General features: G+C 41.4%; 1 protein-coding gene across 3 annotated transcripts in view; it reads right to left on the reverse strand.

The window, feature by feature from the left end:
- The window catches only part of HTR2C (5-hydroxytryptamine receptor 2C), a 215984-nt gene that overhangs the window by 13700 nt on the left and 186463 nt on the right, over positions 1 to 15821 (reverse strand). For 2 of the 3 annotated variants that reach the window (XM_053990331.1, XM_053990330.1), the window contains exon 4: positions 498 to 698. The exons of the other annotated variant lie outside the window; for it this stretch is intronic. In XM_053990331.1, coding sequence (XP_053846306.1) covers positions 498 to 698 — 201 coding nt within the window. The remainder of the gene's footprint in view (positions 1 to 497; positions 699 to 15821) is intronic. 3 annotated transcript variants of the gene reach the window in all.

The raw sequence follows: 15821 nt of genomic DNA on the forward strand, positions 1-15821 counted from the left end.
AGTACCAGCAGCAATCCAGCTGTGGCAGAGAGCAGTCCAGGCTATAAAGCCTGAGCAGGAGCAGTAAATACCTTGCTGATAGCCTGCCTTAACCCTGTGCTGCTCCACTTAAACCAGTACTAGGCCTTGGGAGAGTTTCACCCCGCAGCGCAGCCTCTGCTCTGAGCTGGCCGGGCTCTCCTTGCCGGGCTGTGCTAATGCTGTTTTCTGCTTCGTTTACACAGCAGTTTTACAGCACCACTTCTCCGTGTTATTGCTGTTATTGGCACATTGACAGGGACACAGCAGCAGTGGAGAGGGGTGGTGCTCTCAAAAATGACTGCTCACTCTGCTCTCTGACCAGCTGCAAGGAAAGGCTTCCATTTCCAGTTATTCTGCTCAGGCATGCAGGCCAGGTAAATTAATTTGAGTATCCTCTTAAGAAAAAAAAAATCCTGAATGAAAATTGGAGTAACACTATTATTCATTCAGATACAGTCAAGAGCCATGTTGCTTACCTATGGATATGGTCCAAACTGCAGCAATTTTCATAATGGCCTTGGTTCGGGAATTGAAGCGGCTGTGCTCAATGGGATTGCGAATTGCTACGTACCGATCAAGAGAGATGGCACAGAGATGCATAATAGATGCAGTTGAAAAGAGCACATCTAGGGAAATCCATATAGGGCACAACTGTTTAGGCAAAGGCCAAGCATAATCTGAAACATAGAGAGAAAAGAAATGAAAGGAAAAAAGGGAAAGGAAATAATTTGGGAAGCTAGGCCATCATTTCTGAGAATCCATTGGGATATTTCAGGTCTGTGGCACCAGTAAGGGGCACGTGCATGAGGAGTGGACAGGAAACCTCTCATGGGACTTCTCTGCGGGCAGTTCCTGGCTCTGGACACTCCATAAACCCATAGCCAGTTCCCACACATCTGGTTTCTGTGACCAGTAACTAAAGCACTCTTAACCTTTCTTCCATATCTTTACAAAATCAAATGTAACATTCCTTTATAACTCGCTCATCACATTGTTTTCATGGATTGCAGACCACTTTGTGGCATTAACTTGACTCAGATCCTTTCTAAAACTCTAAAACTTTGACATGTCCATCTCAGTTTCTGTCTGCTGAGGAGAAAGGTAGCAGACAGTCTTTGTGCACAGTCTAACACATAGCTAAACGATGCTACTTTACCTTTTCTCCCCAGGCAGTGTGCACTGATATCAAAGGAATACTTGCCTCCTTACAGAGCTGCTGGGACTGAGTGGCTGAAATTCAAAAACTGTTTTGAAGGTAGACAGAGTGGGGTGTTATTCTTTACAGAAAATATGTTAGCAAGCAGAACAGACTTGATAGCCACATCTGACAGCAGCTGGCATGCATCTCTGTGCTGAAGTACAGCTTGAGAATAAAAGTGAACCAGAAAGATCCTCAAGGGCCACTGATATTTAAATCAAAGCTCCGAGAAAACTGATTTGTGAATGATACCCCCACATCAGTGTCCAGAATGGATTATGGGAGATCAATAACATGTCCTGCCAAGCTGTGGGCTTCTTATCAAAACAAATCAAGAGTACCTATAGCAGCTGAAAACATGAGAGACTTCATAATAGTTGAATAATGAGATATTCTTGTGGCTTCATTCAGAACATGAATGTCTAAAGCAATTTTGAAGTTTACCCCAAGGATCAGAATCATCACTCTGCAGAATCAATGTTATATTTAGAATGGTGCAGCTCCATTCTACTCATCTCAAATGGAAAGGGTGAAACATTAGTCTCAGAAATCATAGTTTGAAACAAATTACTCAGCCAACAGAGACCCAGGATACCTTCATGCAGAAACCTGAGATTAACTGAACCAGAGTAAATTATTATGAAATGTCTCAGAGAAGCCCAGGAATCTTTCACAAAGAGCACAGAGGAATGAGATGGACACATTAGTTCATTTTACCAATGGGAAACAAGCAGATGAAGTGCTAAGTACTCACCAAACCCACACAGCCAGACCTCAGCTCTGGGGAGATAAGCCACTCATTTCAGGGAGTTTACACCACGTCTATTAAATGGACTGTGAGTGGACTGAAACCCACAGCAGCAAGCATTTGAGAGGTCCCTGTTCAAGGGAACTAAGTAAAGCACTTTTTGGCTGGAGCATCTTTACTTAAAAGGCACCTCTGCTGTAAAAATGAATAGCGCTTGATTAAATATGACTCAGCCCCTTTATAGCACTACGAACAAATTCTCTGCTTCCTGCTCACCTTCACACTTTGCAATAGCTGAGGACGTCGTTGCCATCAGCCTGCAATTGAGCTCAGAGCTGCAGCTAAGCACACCTTGGATTTGCTGGGCATTTAGCAATGCCTCAGTGAATGCCCCGGGGAAGAACAAGTCAGAAATCCTACAAGTGGTAGCTGTGCTCCCTGTACAGCCCCAGGGTCTCACTGCCTACCCGCACTAAAGCACATTCAGCACACTTCACCCCTCACTACTTCTCTGAGCCAGAAGAACTTCTACCCGAGCCAGCTTTGCGCTGCAGGCTGAGATGAACCACGAGCACCCTGAGTGTGCCCTGATGGAGGGAGCGATCCCTGGGAGCTTGTGCAGCGTGATCACGGCTGTGCAGCAGCCTCTGCAGAGGGGAACAGTGACATTGATGGCTACTCCCCACATCGGGCAGATGGCCAGAAAACCCCCAGTATCTCCAGAAAAGGACAGCCGGCCTCCAGGCTTCCTGTGCGTGGCAGCCTCTCCAGGCTGAGCCATGGCGCTGCAGCGGGCGCAGTCTGATGCCTGACATTTGCTAGACTTGGAAGAGGTTTCTACAGCAACCACCTTTTCAGAGTTATTGAATGATTAACAGCCTTTCTTACCTCTTCCTTCAAGCTATCCAAACACTTCCAGTGACTGATTCTCCCCAGAAGAACTTCTGCTATTGGAGTGAAGTAGCACAGCATCCCAACCCAAAACCTATCAGCCGCAAAGGCGTGTTTGGAGAGGAGACATCAGCTGCTGTCAGCCCTGGCGCTGCAGAAACCACAGACACCAACAGACCCAAGCCATGCTGCCCACAGCTACTGCCCAGGCAAACTGCCAGGATGCTTTTGAAGAGAGAGGTGAGATGAGAGTTCTCCTAACGCCAAATCCTGTTAGTCCTTCCCGTCCCAGGGCACTCCATTGTGCTTCTAGCTGAACAGCCACGAGCAGACATTTTACTTTCTCAGGAAGTTTCCTAAAATGATCTGCAATAACGAAATGTCACTCTGGAAATTTGTAGAATGGCAGCTTGTAACACATCACTGTAGCTGGATAGGAAGGGCATAATATATATTCTAGCTCAAAATGTAATTATTTTTAAGTAAGCATGGTGAGTGCCTTTGAAAAACACCTACACAGTCTACAAAGCCAGTAATTTGTAAAAAAGGGAAAACAGCTTCATTCTAATTCTGTTTTGAATAAATGTACAAAACATAGGAAATGTGCACGGTGACTGTGCCAAGATGCAAACAAGGATTAAAAAAAAATCTGTTAACGATGTTATACCTTTAAAACAATTTTATCTTCAGAAACACTAACTACAGAGGCTAACATTTCTCTAATTTGTTCTTTTTTTTCTTATTTCATTTACAAAGAATAGCAATTACCCTATATTTAGAAGATCAGATGACTGAGTGAAATGAATTCTTGGACCCCAGCACCTCTAAGATGTAGTAATTGCATTTCCAATGGAAAACATTCATCTGAGTCCAAATTTGGCTCCAAGAATGAAACAGTGCTAAACAGCTGCATAAGCAAAAAACCAAATTCTTTGTAACAAACACTGATTTTTGTACCTTGAATTACTCTGAGCGCCCTTAAAATCATATATTTAATGCACTGGCATGTAGACCAGTGTAGATAGGTAGATAGGAGAGTGCTGAAGGGAATTAGATGAATGCAGCAGATCAAAAGAGAAGTATTTCTTTACACAGCGTGTAATCAAACCACAGATTTTTTTGCCTCCAGATATTTTGTGGGTGGTAGAAATTTACACTGGCCAAATTCACAGAGAAAAGTGTATAGAAAACTATTGCAGTGATATTACTTTGAGGTCAGTGTTAGCTTCTAGCTTAGATCAGAATAAAAACAGCATGTAAAAAATCCTTGCAGGAAGGCAACTTCTGCAGAATATTGCTTCAGCCTCTAGGACTGAATAGCATCTCATGGCATCTGTGGTTGATGTGGTTTTTCACAGGACACATGAGACAAACACTCATATTTAACCAGGAGTCATGGTCCCCAGGTGGGATTTCATCTCCTGCCCCAGGATGAAAAAGCAAACCACAGTTTCTGTGTGTCACTGAACAGCTGAGATGAGCACAAACTTTTGGCAGAAAAATAAAGAGACTCAAAGGCGTTTTGGCAAAGTCACAGACCATCTCTGTGTGTAGTTAATTTGCTGTCAGATAAGAGTTCCTTACATTTTTTGTGTTTTTCATCAAGAAAGATGGCAGCTACGAAACTGAGTCACTTTTGTCAGAGGCTTTATGCATATGGGTAAAAAGTGTTGCTTAGCACTGTTATGGGCATTGTACTGTTCAGTGCACAAGAGTCAGAATTACTAGCTCCTGTAGAAGGACACAGACAATGGAAGCAAAATTAATTATGTCAAATGGTAAAACAGAATTACTCCAGATTGTAGGAGAATGGTTGTACAGAAAAAAAAGTCTGTTTCTTGTACATATTCAGTACTTCTCCAATGCAATCTGCTCCAGAATATCTCCTGGGAAAAATCTAGTATAACACCTAGGACAAATCTGGAATAACTGCAACAAAATACCTGCTTACACAACAATAAAGTGAAGAGTGATGTAAAATTCATCTCTGTATCTTCAAGAGATTTTAATGAGAAACTCACAGCAATCTGCATCAATCATTTCTTTTCCAGCCATGAACAGGAATTTGGAAAAGATTTCAGCACACATTTGCTGTGTTTAGCCAGTGCCTTGTATCTATTGGGATGGATAAAAGGATAAAAACCATTCTTCAAAACGACACAGGAACAAAAAGGTATATTTTGTCTCATTATGCCATTTGACATATATATACATATATGCACAATATAGATACTGTTTATGTAAAAGAAACAGAGGCAACTTGTGCAAAATAAGTATCAAAGATGCTTTTGAATAAAAGCCTCTTTTAGCATTGTTCATTGGGTTGGCTAAAAACTAAAATACATGTAATGTTTCTCATTTTAGGCTTCTGATATTTACTGTATTTATAATTCACTTTTAACTACTTTAATGAATTGAATGAAGAAAGGCAGGAGTTTGAATAAATCTCAGTATAAAGCAGAACCTCCCAGCAGTTAAAATGGCAACACTGTGAGTGCTTGAAGCGCCTTTTGATCATCCTGTAGCTGCCACGGGTCTGTTTCAGGCCCTACACTGACCTGGCTCTGCAAAGTGTTCTGACCCTTGGAAAGGTCAGCCGAAAAGATCCAGGAGATGCCTCAGATAACTCCCTGGGAATTCCAAACCCAGCAGAGTGCCCCGAGCAATGACAGTGCTTGCTTGGGTTTCCTTGCAGCAGCAGACAATGCAAACAGCAGCAACCCAGAACATACCAAAAACCTGTCACTTTCTGAGGGGTTTTGCTGCTTTTGAACATTCTTTCACACATCTCAGGGAAACCCACTGTAGTGGTTTGTAGACTAAAGCCTACACTTTCCCACTGAACCATTGATGCAACTGAAGAATTTTGAACAAACCAGACTTTCCAGTGTTCACTTTAAAGTTTCATAGCTGCCACAGGCTTTACAAAAATAGAAAACAATTACATACAGTTTTAACATTACTGCGTTGCATTATTCCTGAGGGAATGAAAGAATTTAAATTATTATCTTCTCTCTCATCTAGGAAGTAAAGCATTTCTAAGTCTGAAATACCACATCAGGAAGTGTAAAGCTATGTTATCTCTTTTCTGCTAGTTTGTTTTCCTCAGATTAACATAGACAAATGACTCAGAGACATCCATATCACTCTGAGAGTCACACACCTGAGAGTGCTAAAATCTCGATTGTGCCCAAGAAGTACAGAACATCCTGCTTGATCCCCCACAGCCATCACTGTCCACAGAGGGGCTCAGGGACATGCAGCCTCCTGGCTAAAGAAACAGCTGATCTCAGGGGCAGCACAGCCAATCCTTTTATCATCAATAGAGTGGAATTTAAAGTTTTTCCAATATACTGAACTCCTGGGCATCAAGTTACATGAGAAGTTAAGTTTACCTTTAAGTTTCTAGTCTGCATTTTTGTAGAGGAAAAAAAAAAAAAGCTGTCTTAAGGCTATCTGGATCCCTTAAACATCACATGTTCTAGCACAGCCAAGCACAGCGACATAATCTACACACAAAGAATGATGGTGACTTTTAGGAGGACTCAGTTCAAAAAGTCTTGAGTGTCCCAACAGGTGCTGAGCAGAGGATGGGCTCTCAGGTGATGGGATGGCCAAGGGAATGGAGGAGACCACCAAGCAAGAAAAGCAGGTGGCCCTGTGTCCAGGCACAGCGTTGGAGAGATCACTGCTGGCATCCCACACTTGGCTTGAACATCCGTGAGAAGAAGGCGCTGCTTTGCCACAGTGCAACACCACACTAAGGATTTATTTGAATCTGTGCCACTGATCACATCCAGCTGGGCTGTGACACTCTTCCTGAACTTTGGTTTTCCTCTGAGCTGTTTGTTTTACAACTCCTGGAGCTATCAGCATGGCAGGGAGCAGTAGGAAATGGGCTTAGAGCAGCATGGTCTCCTTTGGAAACCCCTCACCACCGAGGGAAACTCCAGAGGAGCTGAATGTGCCTCCAAAGATATTCTGGTTCTTGTCTCACAAGTTGCAATGATTAACTGATGTGACTATTTTATTGCAAATTAAACTATTGCACTCACTATGCTGTTAGAAGAATTTTAACTAACTATTAGATTTTCCTTTCTATCCAGTATTGCAATGACTTGCAGTCTTTACAGGAGGTGTAAGAAAGAAGGAAAATTAAAGCTAGAACAGATATAATTATCTGAGTTAGGGAAAGGTTGCCTGAATACCATTTAAGTAATATTTTAAACGCAAGGAGCCAGCTTTCCATATACTATACTTTAAACAACCTGATAATAAAATGGGATGTTTGCTAAGAAGCAAACCTAGTGAATGTTGTTTTCATCCCAATGTCAGCATCTCTTCTCTTATGGAAATATAACATTATTCTGTTATGATTTGTTATTCCATAAATCCATGTGTTATATTGATTTTTTCATTTATTGGCAGAGACTAAAATTATGTTTGAAGCCAGAGGATAAATTTCTAGGCTCAGTGCTGTTCTCTGCTTGCTGTTGAAGCATCTGTAATTGCATCTGGAATTTTTGCATTGAGTGATATGGACAGTTAATGGAGCAATGGCACAATTGATTGAATTGTTTCAGCAAGTTCATATAAAGGGTTCCTTCCAGCCTTTTAACTCCAAGAGAGCTATGATCTCTTCACACACTTCTGAGCTACATGTTTTTCATAGTAATTGATCTAAATGAAACCACTGTCTAATAAAATATCCATAACAGTAAACATTTTCTATCTACTGATGTTCTGTATGTCAGCACAGCATCAGGAGAGATCCTCTCCTTCAATTTCCTTCATGCATCTCATAGATCAGCCTTCACCTGTTATTTAAATATGTAATAAAGCAGCAGTTGGATGAACACCACACTGAAAAGTAAGCCCACAAGAAAACACAAACCTCACACAAATACCTTCTAAACATGAGAATATAAATATTTTAAAATAATCTGTCTTGCAACAAAGTGCACAAATGTGGCAATAACAGGTGGTGTTCCCCAGTTCTGATGAAATTGAGAAAGATACATTATCACAAGAAATAGCTGCCAAAGCCTACAGATAATTTGAGGAAACTAAAATTCAGAACTGAAAATGATACAGCATTATTCAATTACAGCTGACTGCTGAGCAGAAGCCATCTGAACTCAGAGTTCCTAATACCAAATGAAGTTTTTAAACTCTGCCTCAATCCTAGGACCAGTTCTAGGGCTAGGGAAAGGATACAAAACCATAAAGGGGATTTTTTTTTTTTAGGTATTTGGTTTTATTTCACCATAACTCAGCAGCAATTCAGGTGTCTGAGCTATGCTGACAGCTGCCTGGAAGCCTACATGGGATTAATCCTCTTTCTCACCTCGGGCTCCCTCCTGACAATGCAGCTGGACAAATTTGCCTCAGCATCACAATAAAATACCTGATATCAGTAAGAGATAAAATATTCTTTGGATATAAAGGGTTCCTTATTCAGAGAGCACAGATCTGTCATCTTTCACTAGCCAACATTTTTACTAAATCTTCCAAGAAGATGACAAATTTGATAAGAATTTGCATACTCACTGTAAACTTTGTTCTGCAAACCAGCAGTGCTGGCTTTGAGCATAGGATGCAGATGTTTGGTCTGCTATACCTGGGATGTCCACTCAGTATTTTTACCCTATGTCTTGAGATATAGAGCATGGTGTGAGATCTGCTGTTTGAAAAGTGTCAGTGATTTTGCCTCCCTCTTGCTGCAGGCTGCTTGATGTGCCCAGGATGTGATCCTTGTTTTGGCCCCTATAAGAAACCACTTCAACCAAAGGAAAGAAGCCATATTTTGGTCATGCTTAGAGATAATAATTTTCATTCTTGATATTTCTCAGGATTTGCAAAACACATTCCACATTTAGCTTCCTCCAAGGCAATGGGCATCTCTGATTCTATGTGACTATACAGGTAGGAATGCCAGTGTGAGAGTGCTCCACAGCAGCCACTGCCAAAAGCAATTATCTGGGGGTTGCTAAGAAGCCTGGAAATTCTGCTCCTCACCCTTAGTGCCATCTACTGTCCTGCTGTCACTGCATACCTTAGGTGCACACCTCCCACTTGCAAAGCATTTCTGCCTCTGTGCCCAGACCTCTCCTGACCAAGAACACACACTTTTCATTGCAGCAGAAATGTCAGGCTGGAGTTCAGCACACTGGGAACAACACTTTCAGGGGCTCTCTCAAGGGAGTAATTTGTTAATGAACACTGTTCCATGTGCAGTAATCCCAAGGAGGTGTGTGAGCATGTGAGCAAGTGTCACTTCCCTAGGAGTTTGTTGGTCACCGTGTACCAACTCAGCATAGAAATCTGTGCAGGTGCAACCTGCCCCAAATAAAAGGCAGCAAAATGAAGGATCATGGTCATTCCCTGAAACAGGAGTGGAGGACAATTCATCCTGCATGTAAAGAAGAGAAAGACATTTAATTAAAGAACTCTAATAGCAATTTAGAAAATGCCTGTATTGCTAATCAGTTCTGTACTCTGTAAGAATAACCTGCTAAACCATGCATGTATGCAAAATATGCTCAGTTTCCACCCAGAAATACACAATTATCCACTAGGATTCTTGATGTGTGGTGTGACCCAGACAAAAACTTAGGGAATTTTGCTGATAATTGTCTTTTAACTGAAGAATAAGATGTAGAAATGAGAGGAAGCAAACAAGTGCTGCTGAAATAGACCAAGTTGTTTAAGTACTTGATGTCTTCTCAAATCTTGAACAATAATTTAAAAATATTATTTCAGTAACCTTTATCTTCCAGCACAATGTTTCAAAGTCTGAAGTTAACGTCAGTTATCTAGCAGTCCTTCCCCACTTCTTCCCCGTTTTCCCACAATTCTTACATGTTTCCTCATTTTGCCACACCATGGAAACCCTGGAGGATTCTTTCATAAGCCTGGAAAATAATTTTCCACAAGAAGACTAGGTCTGAAAGCTTTATTGGCTGATAAGCCTGCCAGGGAGCTAATTTCTCTCAGCAGCACAGGAGGCTTTCCCAGACACCCACAGGACATGGGTAGAGACAGCAGAGAGCTCCTGCTGCAACCCCCCCATCCCTGCAGTAGCAAAAAAGTACCAACATTAAAGGCTTGCGTTTAATCCAACAACTTGGTGGGGAATGTGGACAGAATCATGGTCTGAGGATGTCTCTGCATCAAGCCTTGGAGGGAAGAAGGCCCGCAGCCTTCACCATGGCACGTTGCAGTGCTTCCCTTTGCACTGCAAAGGGAATGATGATTTTCTTTGCACCTGCCAAGGCCTGCAGGATCACTCCATTTTCAGCCAAGGAGCAGCCAGAGCTCCTAGAGCTGAGGCTGAGAGAGCCTCAGCTGCTGGCCCTCCTGTAGGATTTTCCATTCAGACTAGCTGGGAATCAACCTCCCATATGATATGATGCTCAGAGAAGGCTGGCTTGTCCCAAGCCCCCTTGCTGTGAACAGGGCAGGTCACCTTGTCACAAGCACCCAAGCCTCCAAAGCAGCCCTGGGAATGCAGGGGTCTGGGAAGGCTGTCTGGGAATGAAGCTGCAATGTCTATCTTGACTAGAACGGGGCTCCTGCAACCCTGTTCACCCCATGGCCTCCCAGAAGAGCTGTTACATCCCAACCAGCATAATGAAATGTGATTTAAAATCATCCCTTTACTTCAAGCAACAGATTTGTAATTTAATGTCACAATCCAACTCATAAAACCATGTAGTATGACATGAAGGATTTCCATTATTGTAAGCACTTCATGAACACCTTGTTACTAGTTAAAACTGCTCACTTCTCTGAGTCCACTATAAAAGACTTGAAGCTGGAATGTGATTTAACCTGAGGTTATGGTCTTTTCCTCCTGTAGTGCTTACAGCCCATAATATGTTAACACGTGAGCACCCTCTGCATACTGTTGTACTCCTTTGAGTTTTGCAGAAATTGTAGGCCTATTGTAAGGTCCATTCACATGAAGTAGAAGTTTAATTTAACATGGATAAATGAAGCGTGGGTGTACTGATATATTAGAAAGAATACTACTACCCAGAAAATTATAGTGGTCTCATGAGGTGGTAAAGGAAACTAAAGAAATTATATTTGGTTAAGTTATACCATGGGGGTTTTGATAGGCTTGTTTTTGCTTTGTAATCAAGTGCAACATTATTTTATTACCATGGTTATACTATTATTACTGTGTAGTCTTGCACTTGATTACAAATCAAACCCAGTGATAACTACAATAATAAAATAAGGTGTTAACATAATAATCTAGCTAAACATAATAAAATAGGTGCTGTTCATCAGGCACAGCATTGCCAGCCAGTCAAGGGAGGGGATTGTCCCACCCTGCTCTCACTGGGGTGGCATCACCTTGAGTGCTGGGGACAGTTTTGGGTGCCACAAGAAGAGGAGACTGAAGACAGACCTCACTGGGGTCTGCAGCTTCCTCTGCAGGGGAAGGAGGAGGGGCAGACACTGATCTCCTCTCTGGTGACCAGTGACAGCACCCAAGGAAATGGCCTGAAGTTAATTCAGGGCAGGGTTAGGGTGGATATTAGGAAAAAATTCTTCACCTGGATGCTGGTTGGGCACTGGAAGGGGCTGCCCAGGGAAGTGAACACAGCCCCAAGCCTGAGAGAGCTCAAGGAACGTTTGGATAATGCTCTCAGGCATGTGGTGGGATTTTTGGGGTTTCCCTTGGCCAGGAGTTGGACTCAATCATCCTTGAAGGTCCTTTCCAACTCACTGGATATTCTATGATTGTAAAATTCTAATTGTTGTCTAAAATTTCACAAACACAAATGAATAATATTAGTGCTGTAGTACAGTTAGCTACTCCCAAGGTACAAGGGGCACCTATCCCAATATGGATGAGAAAATATTGGAAAAATCATTATGGAAAGTAGATCAAGTAAGGTGTAAAAGGTGTATTTCAAGGACTTCATCTTGAAAGTTGTTTTTCCTGATTCATGCTCGTCAACATCAACTTGCTGTGTCCTATCAATCAATCTTGTTCTGCTGCTGCACATCTTGGACGGACACAGCCAGTTAAATTTGAACAAGAAAGTGACTCAATGCTCTTGGCTTCTCTTGTGTTAAAATGTAAACCTCCCTTTCTGTTAATTTCAAATTGACTGATCAGAAGAAACCAATAAAAGTCCAACTGGTAAATTCAAAATTTTACCCAACAAATCCAAAGTTTAAATAGTGGAGTGAGAAGTAATTCCCATTCAGAACAAATGCACAGAAGGGCAGAAGGGCAGAGCTCTGCTGCCCCCCAGAACCAGCCATCAATATTCACGGGTGTCAGACATGCTTTTACAGTCTCCTGCATCCCAGTGGGTGCCAAACAGGTACGGTGAAAGTCTGTCATACAATTTGCATATCTCAGCAACACCAAGACCTTTCCAAACAGCTGCTGCCTCTGAATCAGGATGGAAATAGACATTTATAAAAACAAGCAAAACACCCCAATCTTACCAAAAATAAACATGTTGCAAAACAAATTATACATCAGAAGATGGAGAGGTGCTGGTCTGAATAACAACTGGTCTGTCCTGATAACTCCACTGCTGCTAGAGAACTGAGGCTCTCACCAATATGTCAACAGGAATGGAAATGAAACCACCCAAAAAAAACAACCATGAGTCAACAGAGCCTTATCAACCACCCTGCCTTGCCCATCAAATCTCACACCTAAGAGATGATAGAGGAACACTTCATGTTTGTACATTACTGATTGAACTTTCTAGTCCTGAACCCTTTTCATCTAGGAAGCAAGACAGCATCTTGGATGAGAGATTCACTCACTGAACCCACTGCTGTCCCTGTGCTTATCAGACTGCCTGCAGGAGGAGTAAAAATTTCCAACAAGAAAACTTGTTACAAGCAGAAAACATGGAATGGAAAAATTGAATGTATCTTTGAAACTAATGCATGAAACCCACATTTTGACGCAGCATGTGTTTTTAATCACAGCCTAGGCTCTGTGACAGGTTCATGCACAAATTCCCCTCATGCCATTAGCATCTTTAATGACAATTGTGGCAGAATAGCCAGTAAGGACGCATTTGGTTCCTCTTGTAAATTGTCCATTCAGGAAAAGATCGTATTTTGTCAGTGAGGCAGTGTGCAAAATAGTGCAAGGCAGAGCAACTGACATGTGGCCCTTCTTCCATCTACGTAATTTTCATTTAATTTCCATGCAAGCAGATTAATTACATAGAGCCTGTTTCCCAGCATGTGCTGATAAAACACAAAGTAGGAACTTACTGCTACTCTTACTGTTAGGTCTCAGGGAAGTGAAGTAACTTATGAGGGTACTTTAATGAATAATAGACAACTCTAGAACCAGAATTTCAAGGAATATATCATGTGAATTGTATAGAGACAGTAAAATCATAATTTGCTGAGTAGAATTTAATGATATTAATTTAACTGATGGATGGCAAAGGAAGTAGAATGAAAAAGGTGAGTTAATTAACCCAATCCTGGAAACATGTATAATTTAAACTAATGTATTACCCTGGAATATTTGTCTTACAACATATTCAAGGGAGTGGTAGAGATTTCACCTCACTTCTCTGTATTTCTTTGCATGTTGTGTAAAACAGCTGTCTACAGCTGTATTGGCCTGCCTAATGGCAGTGATTTTCCCCATATTTTTGAGCACAAAGGCTGAGCTGGCCCATCACATCCATCTCTTCTAAAAATGCAGCAGACTATTGATCGTATCTTGGCATTTCACCAGCATTCAGGTTGAGCCCTTAAGGCAAGAAGTTATGATATTATTGTATTGATCACATAAAGTTACCATACACTAAAAATAAATCTTACTTCTTTTCACACAGTGCTTCCTGTAATATAATACAGTAAAAGTACCAAATATGTTGGGATGTACACAAATGCACCAAACAGCAAAATGTAGATGAGGCATCCATCTACATCCAACAACAAATTTCCTGAGCGATGAAACAGCCTCACATTGTGCCATGGGAGGTTTAGATTGGATGTTACAAAAAAATTCTTCACTGAAAGGGTGGTCAAGTATTGCAAAAGGCTTCCCAGGGAAATGATGAAATCACTGGCCCTGTTGGAGTTCAGAAGATAGGAGGATGTGGTGATCAGGGACAGGGTTTGGTGGTGACCCTGGTAGTGTCAGGTTTATGGTTTGATTTGATGATCCCAGAGGTCTTTCCAAACCGGAATGATTCTGTGAACACAGAACACAGACTGAACAAGGATGAAAGAGCTGCTCAATGTTAAGTCCAGACAGAGAACAGAAACACAGCTAACCAGCCTTGGAGTTCTGAGTTTTCCCTCAACCTCCTGCTATCTGCAGGTGCAGCCAGGGAAGTGAAGCCATTTGTTAATCTTTACAGCAGATTGCAATAGGACCATTCCTGGAAATTGTTGGCTGCTCCTTGACAAGCGTGGAGGAACACATCCTACTGACTATTTCCTCAGCCCAATTTCACTCTGCTGAGAGCAGGTTCTCAGTATGAAATAATATGTCCCAGATATTTGGTGCATGGAAGTGTTGCTAGATTTAGCTGCAGTCACCTTCTAGGAAGGAAAACAAGGAGTTTGTGGGTAAGAAAAAACAGAAGTAAAAGCAATAACTGGTATGGGGTGTTCAGGATGGGCAGAGTGGCTGAAGCCATTGAGATGCACTCCTCTGTCACAGCTCACCTGTGATCACAGCTGTGTCTTAAAATCTGGGTCACAAATATGATGCTTCTAAGTGGAAAATATTTTATTTCTCACTTAACTAACGTTAGGGTAAAGATTAGCTAGAGGAGTTGCTGCTCTTTCAGTCAGGTGCAGGCAGCTCCCTTGTTCCCTGGGCTGCTAGGACAGCTGGGGAGTGGGGAGTCAGTGAGCATTTTAACTGGGTGTTTCTCCAGATGAGGAACAGACAGGTCAATCTGTATGTACAACAACACAGACTAAAATTAACTCAGTCTTGGTAAAATGCTTGCAGTTCTAGTTAAATCCTTTCTCTTGGTTTGAAAATTTTAAGAATGGGGATGAAACACACCCAAGGAGGACTCTGGGTGTGTCTCACATGGCTCCAGTGCCTGGAGCTGGTGCTGTTCATCCTCTCAAATGAGGCTAAATCTGTCTGTGGGAAACACATAGCCTGTCTTCGTTTTATTTGGTATCTCCATGATCTGCCTGGTGCCTTTATGAAGCACCAAATTTACTGCTGGAACCATTTATCATCATAGAGTATTTCTTTTTTTACATAACAATTCCAGTTTTCTCATTATCTTGTATCAATTTCTGGTTTGCTACAAACCATGGGAGTTTATATTTCTTTTCAACTAAACTCATAAAAGTTAATTACAATGAGTCAATGCAGTTACAAAACTACTACTGGATCTAACAGGCTATTGTAATAAAAAGTAAATAAAGATTCATGCGTTTTAAAGCACATTTAGCTTCACTGATCTAGAAGCAAATTGGGCATGAGAAGATTACACTGACAGCATTAAAACTGCTGCATTTAAATTGACATCAGTAAAATAGAGACCTATAAAACAGAAATGCAACTATACACACTACAGATTTTGGGGGCTTTACACTCCTGTGAGTTTTAAAACCTGTGAGTTGTATCTTCCAAAAATTTTGAGCAAAAGGATGAAATAAAACTATAATTGGTTCTAAAACTTTATTTGCATTAAATAAAAACATTTAAATGAGTGCAATTCAAAATTATTCTAATGAGTCATTCTTGCATATAAAGGATTTATTTTGGTCAGGCAATTCTCAATTTCACCAAGCAAACAAGACAGACCCATCCAATTTGATATCTAACATATGAAAAATAGCTCCCTGATTGGATGCAACATACGAGCTGTGGGTAAACTAGAAAAATATAAGGCCATATGTTCAACTAGAATAATAGAATTTACTCCACTGAAATCATCTAAAGTATTTTAATATTTCCCTTCACCTCTCAGGAAC

This window comes from Vidua macroura, chromosome 14, assembly GCF_024509145.1.
Source record: "Vidua macroura isolate BioBank_ID:100142 chromosome 14, ASM2450914v1, whole genome shotgun sequence".
In the NCBI taxonomy this organism is placed as follows: domain Eukaryota; kingdom Metazoa; phylum Chordata; class Aves; order Passeriformes; family Viduidae; genus Vidua; species Vidua macroura.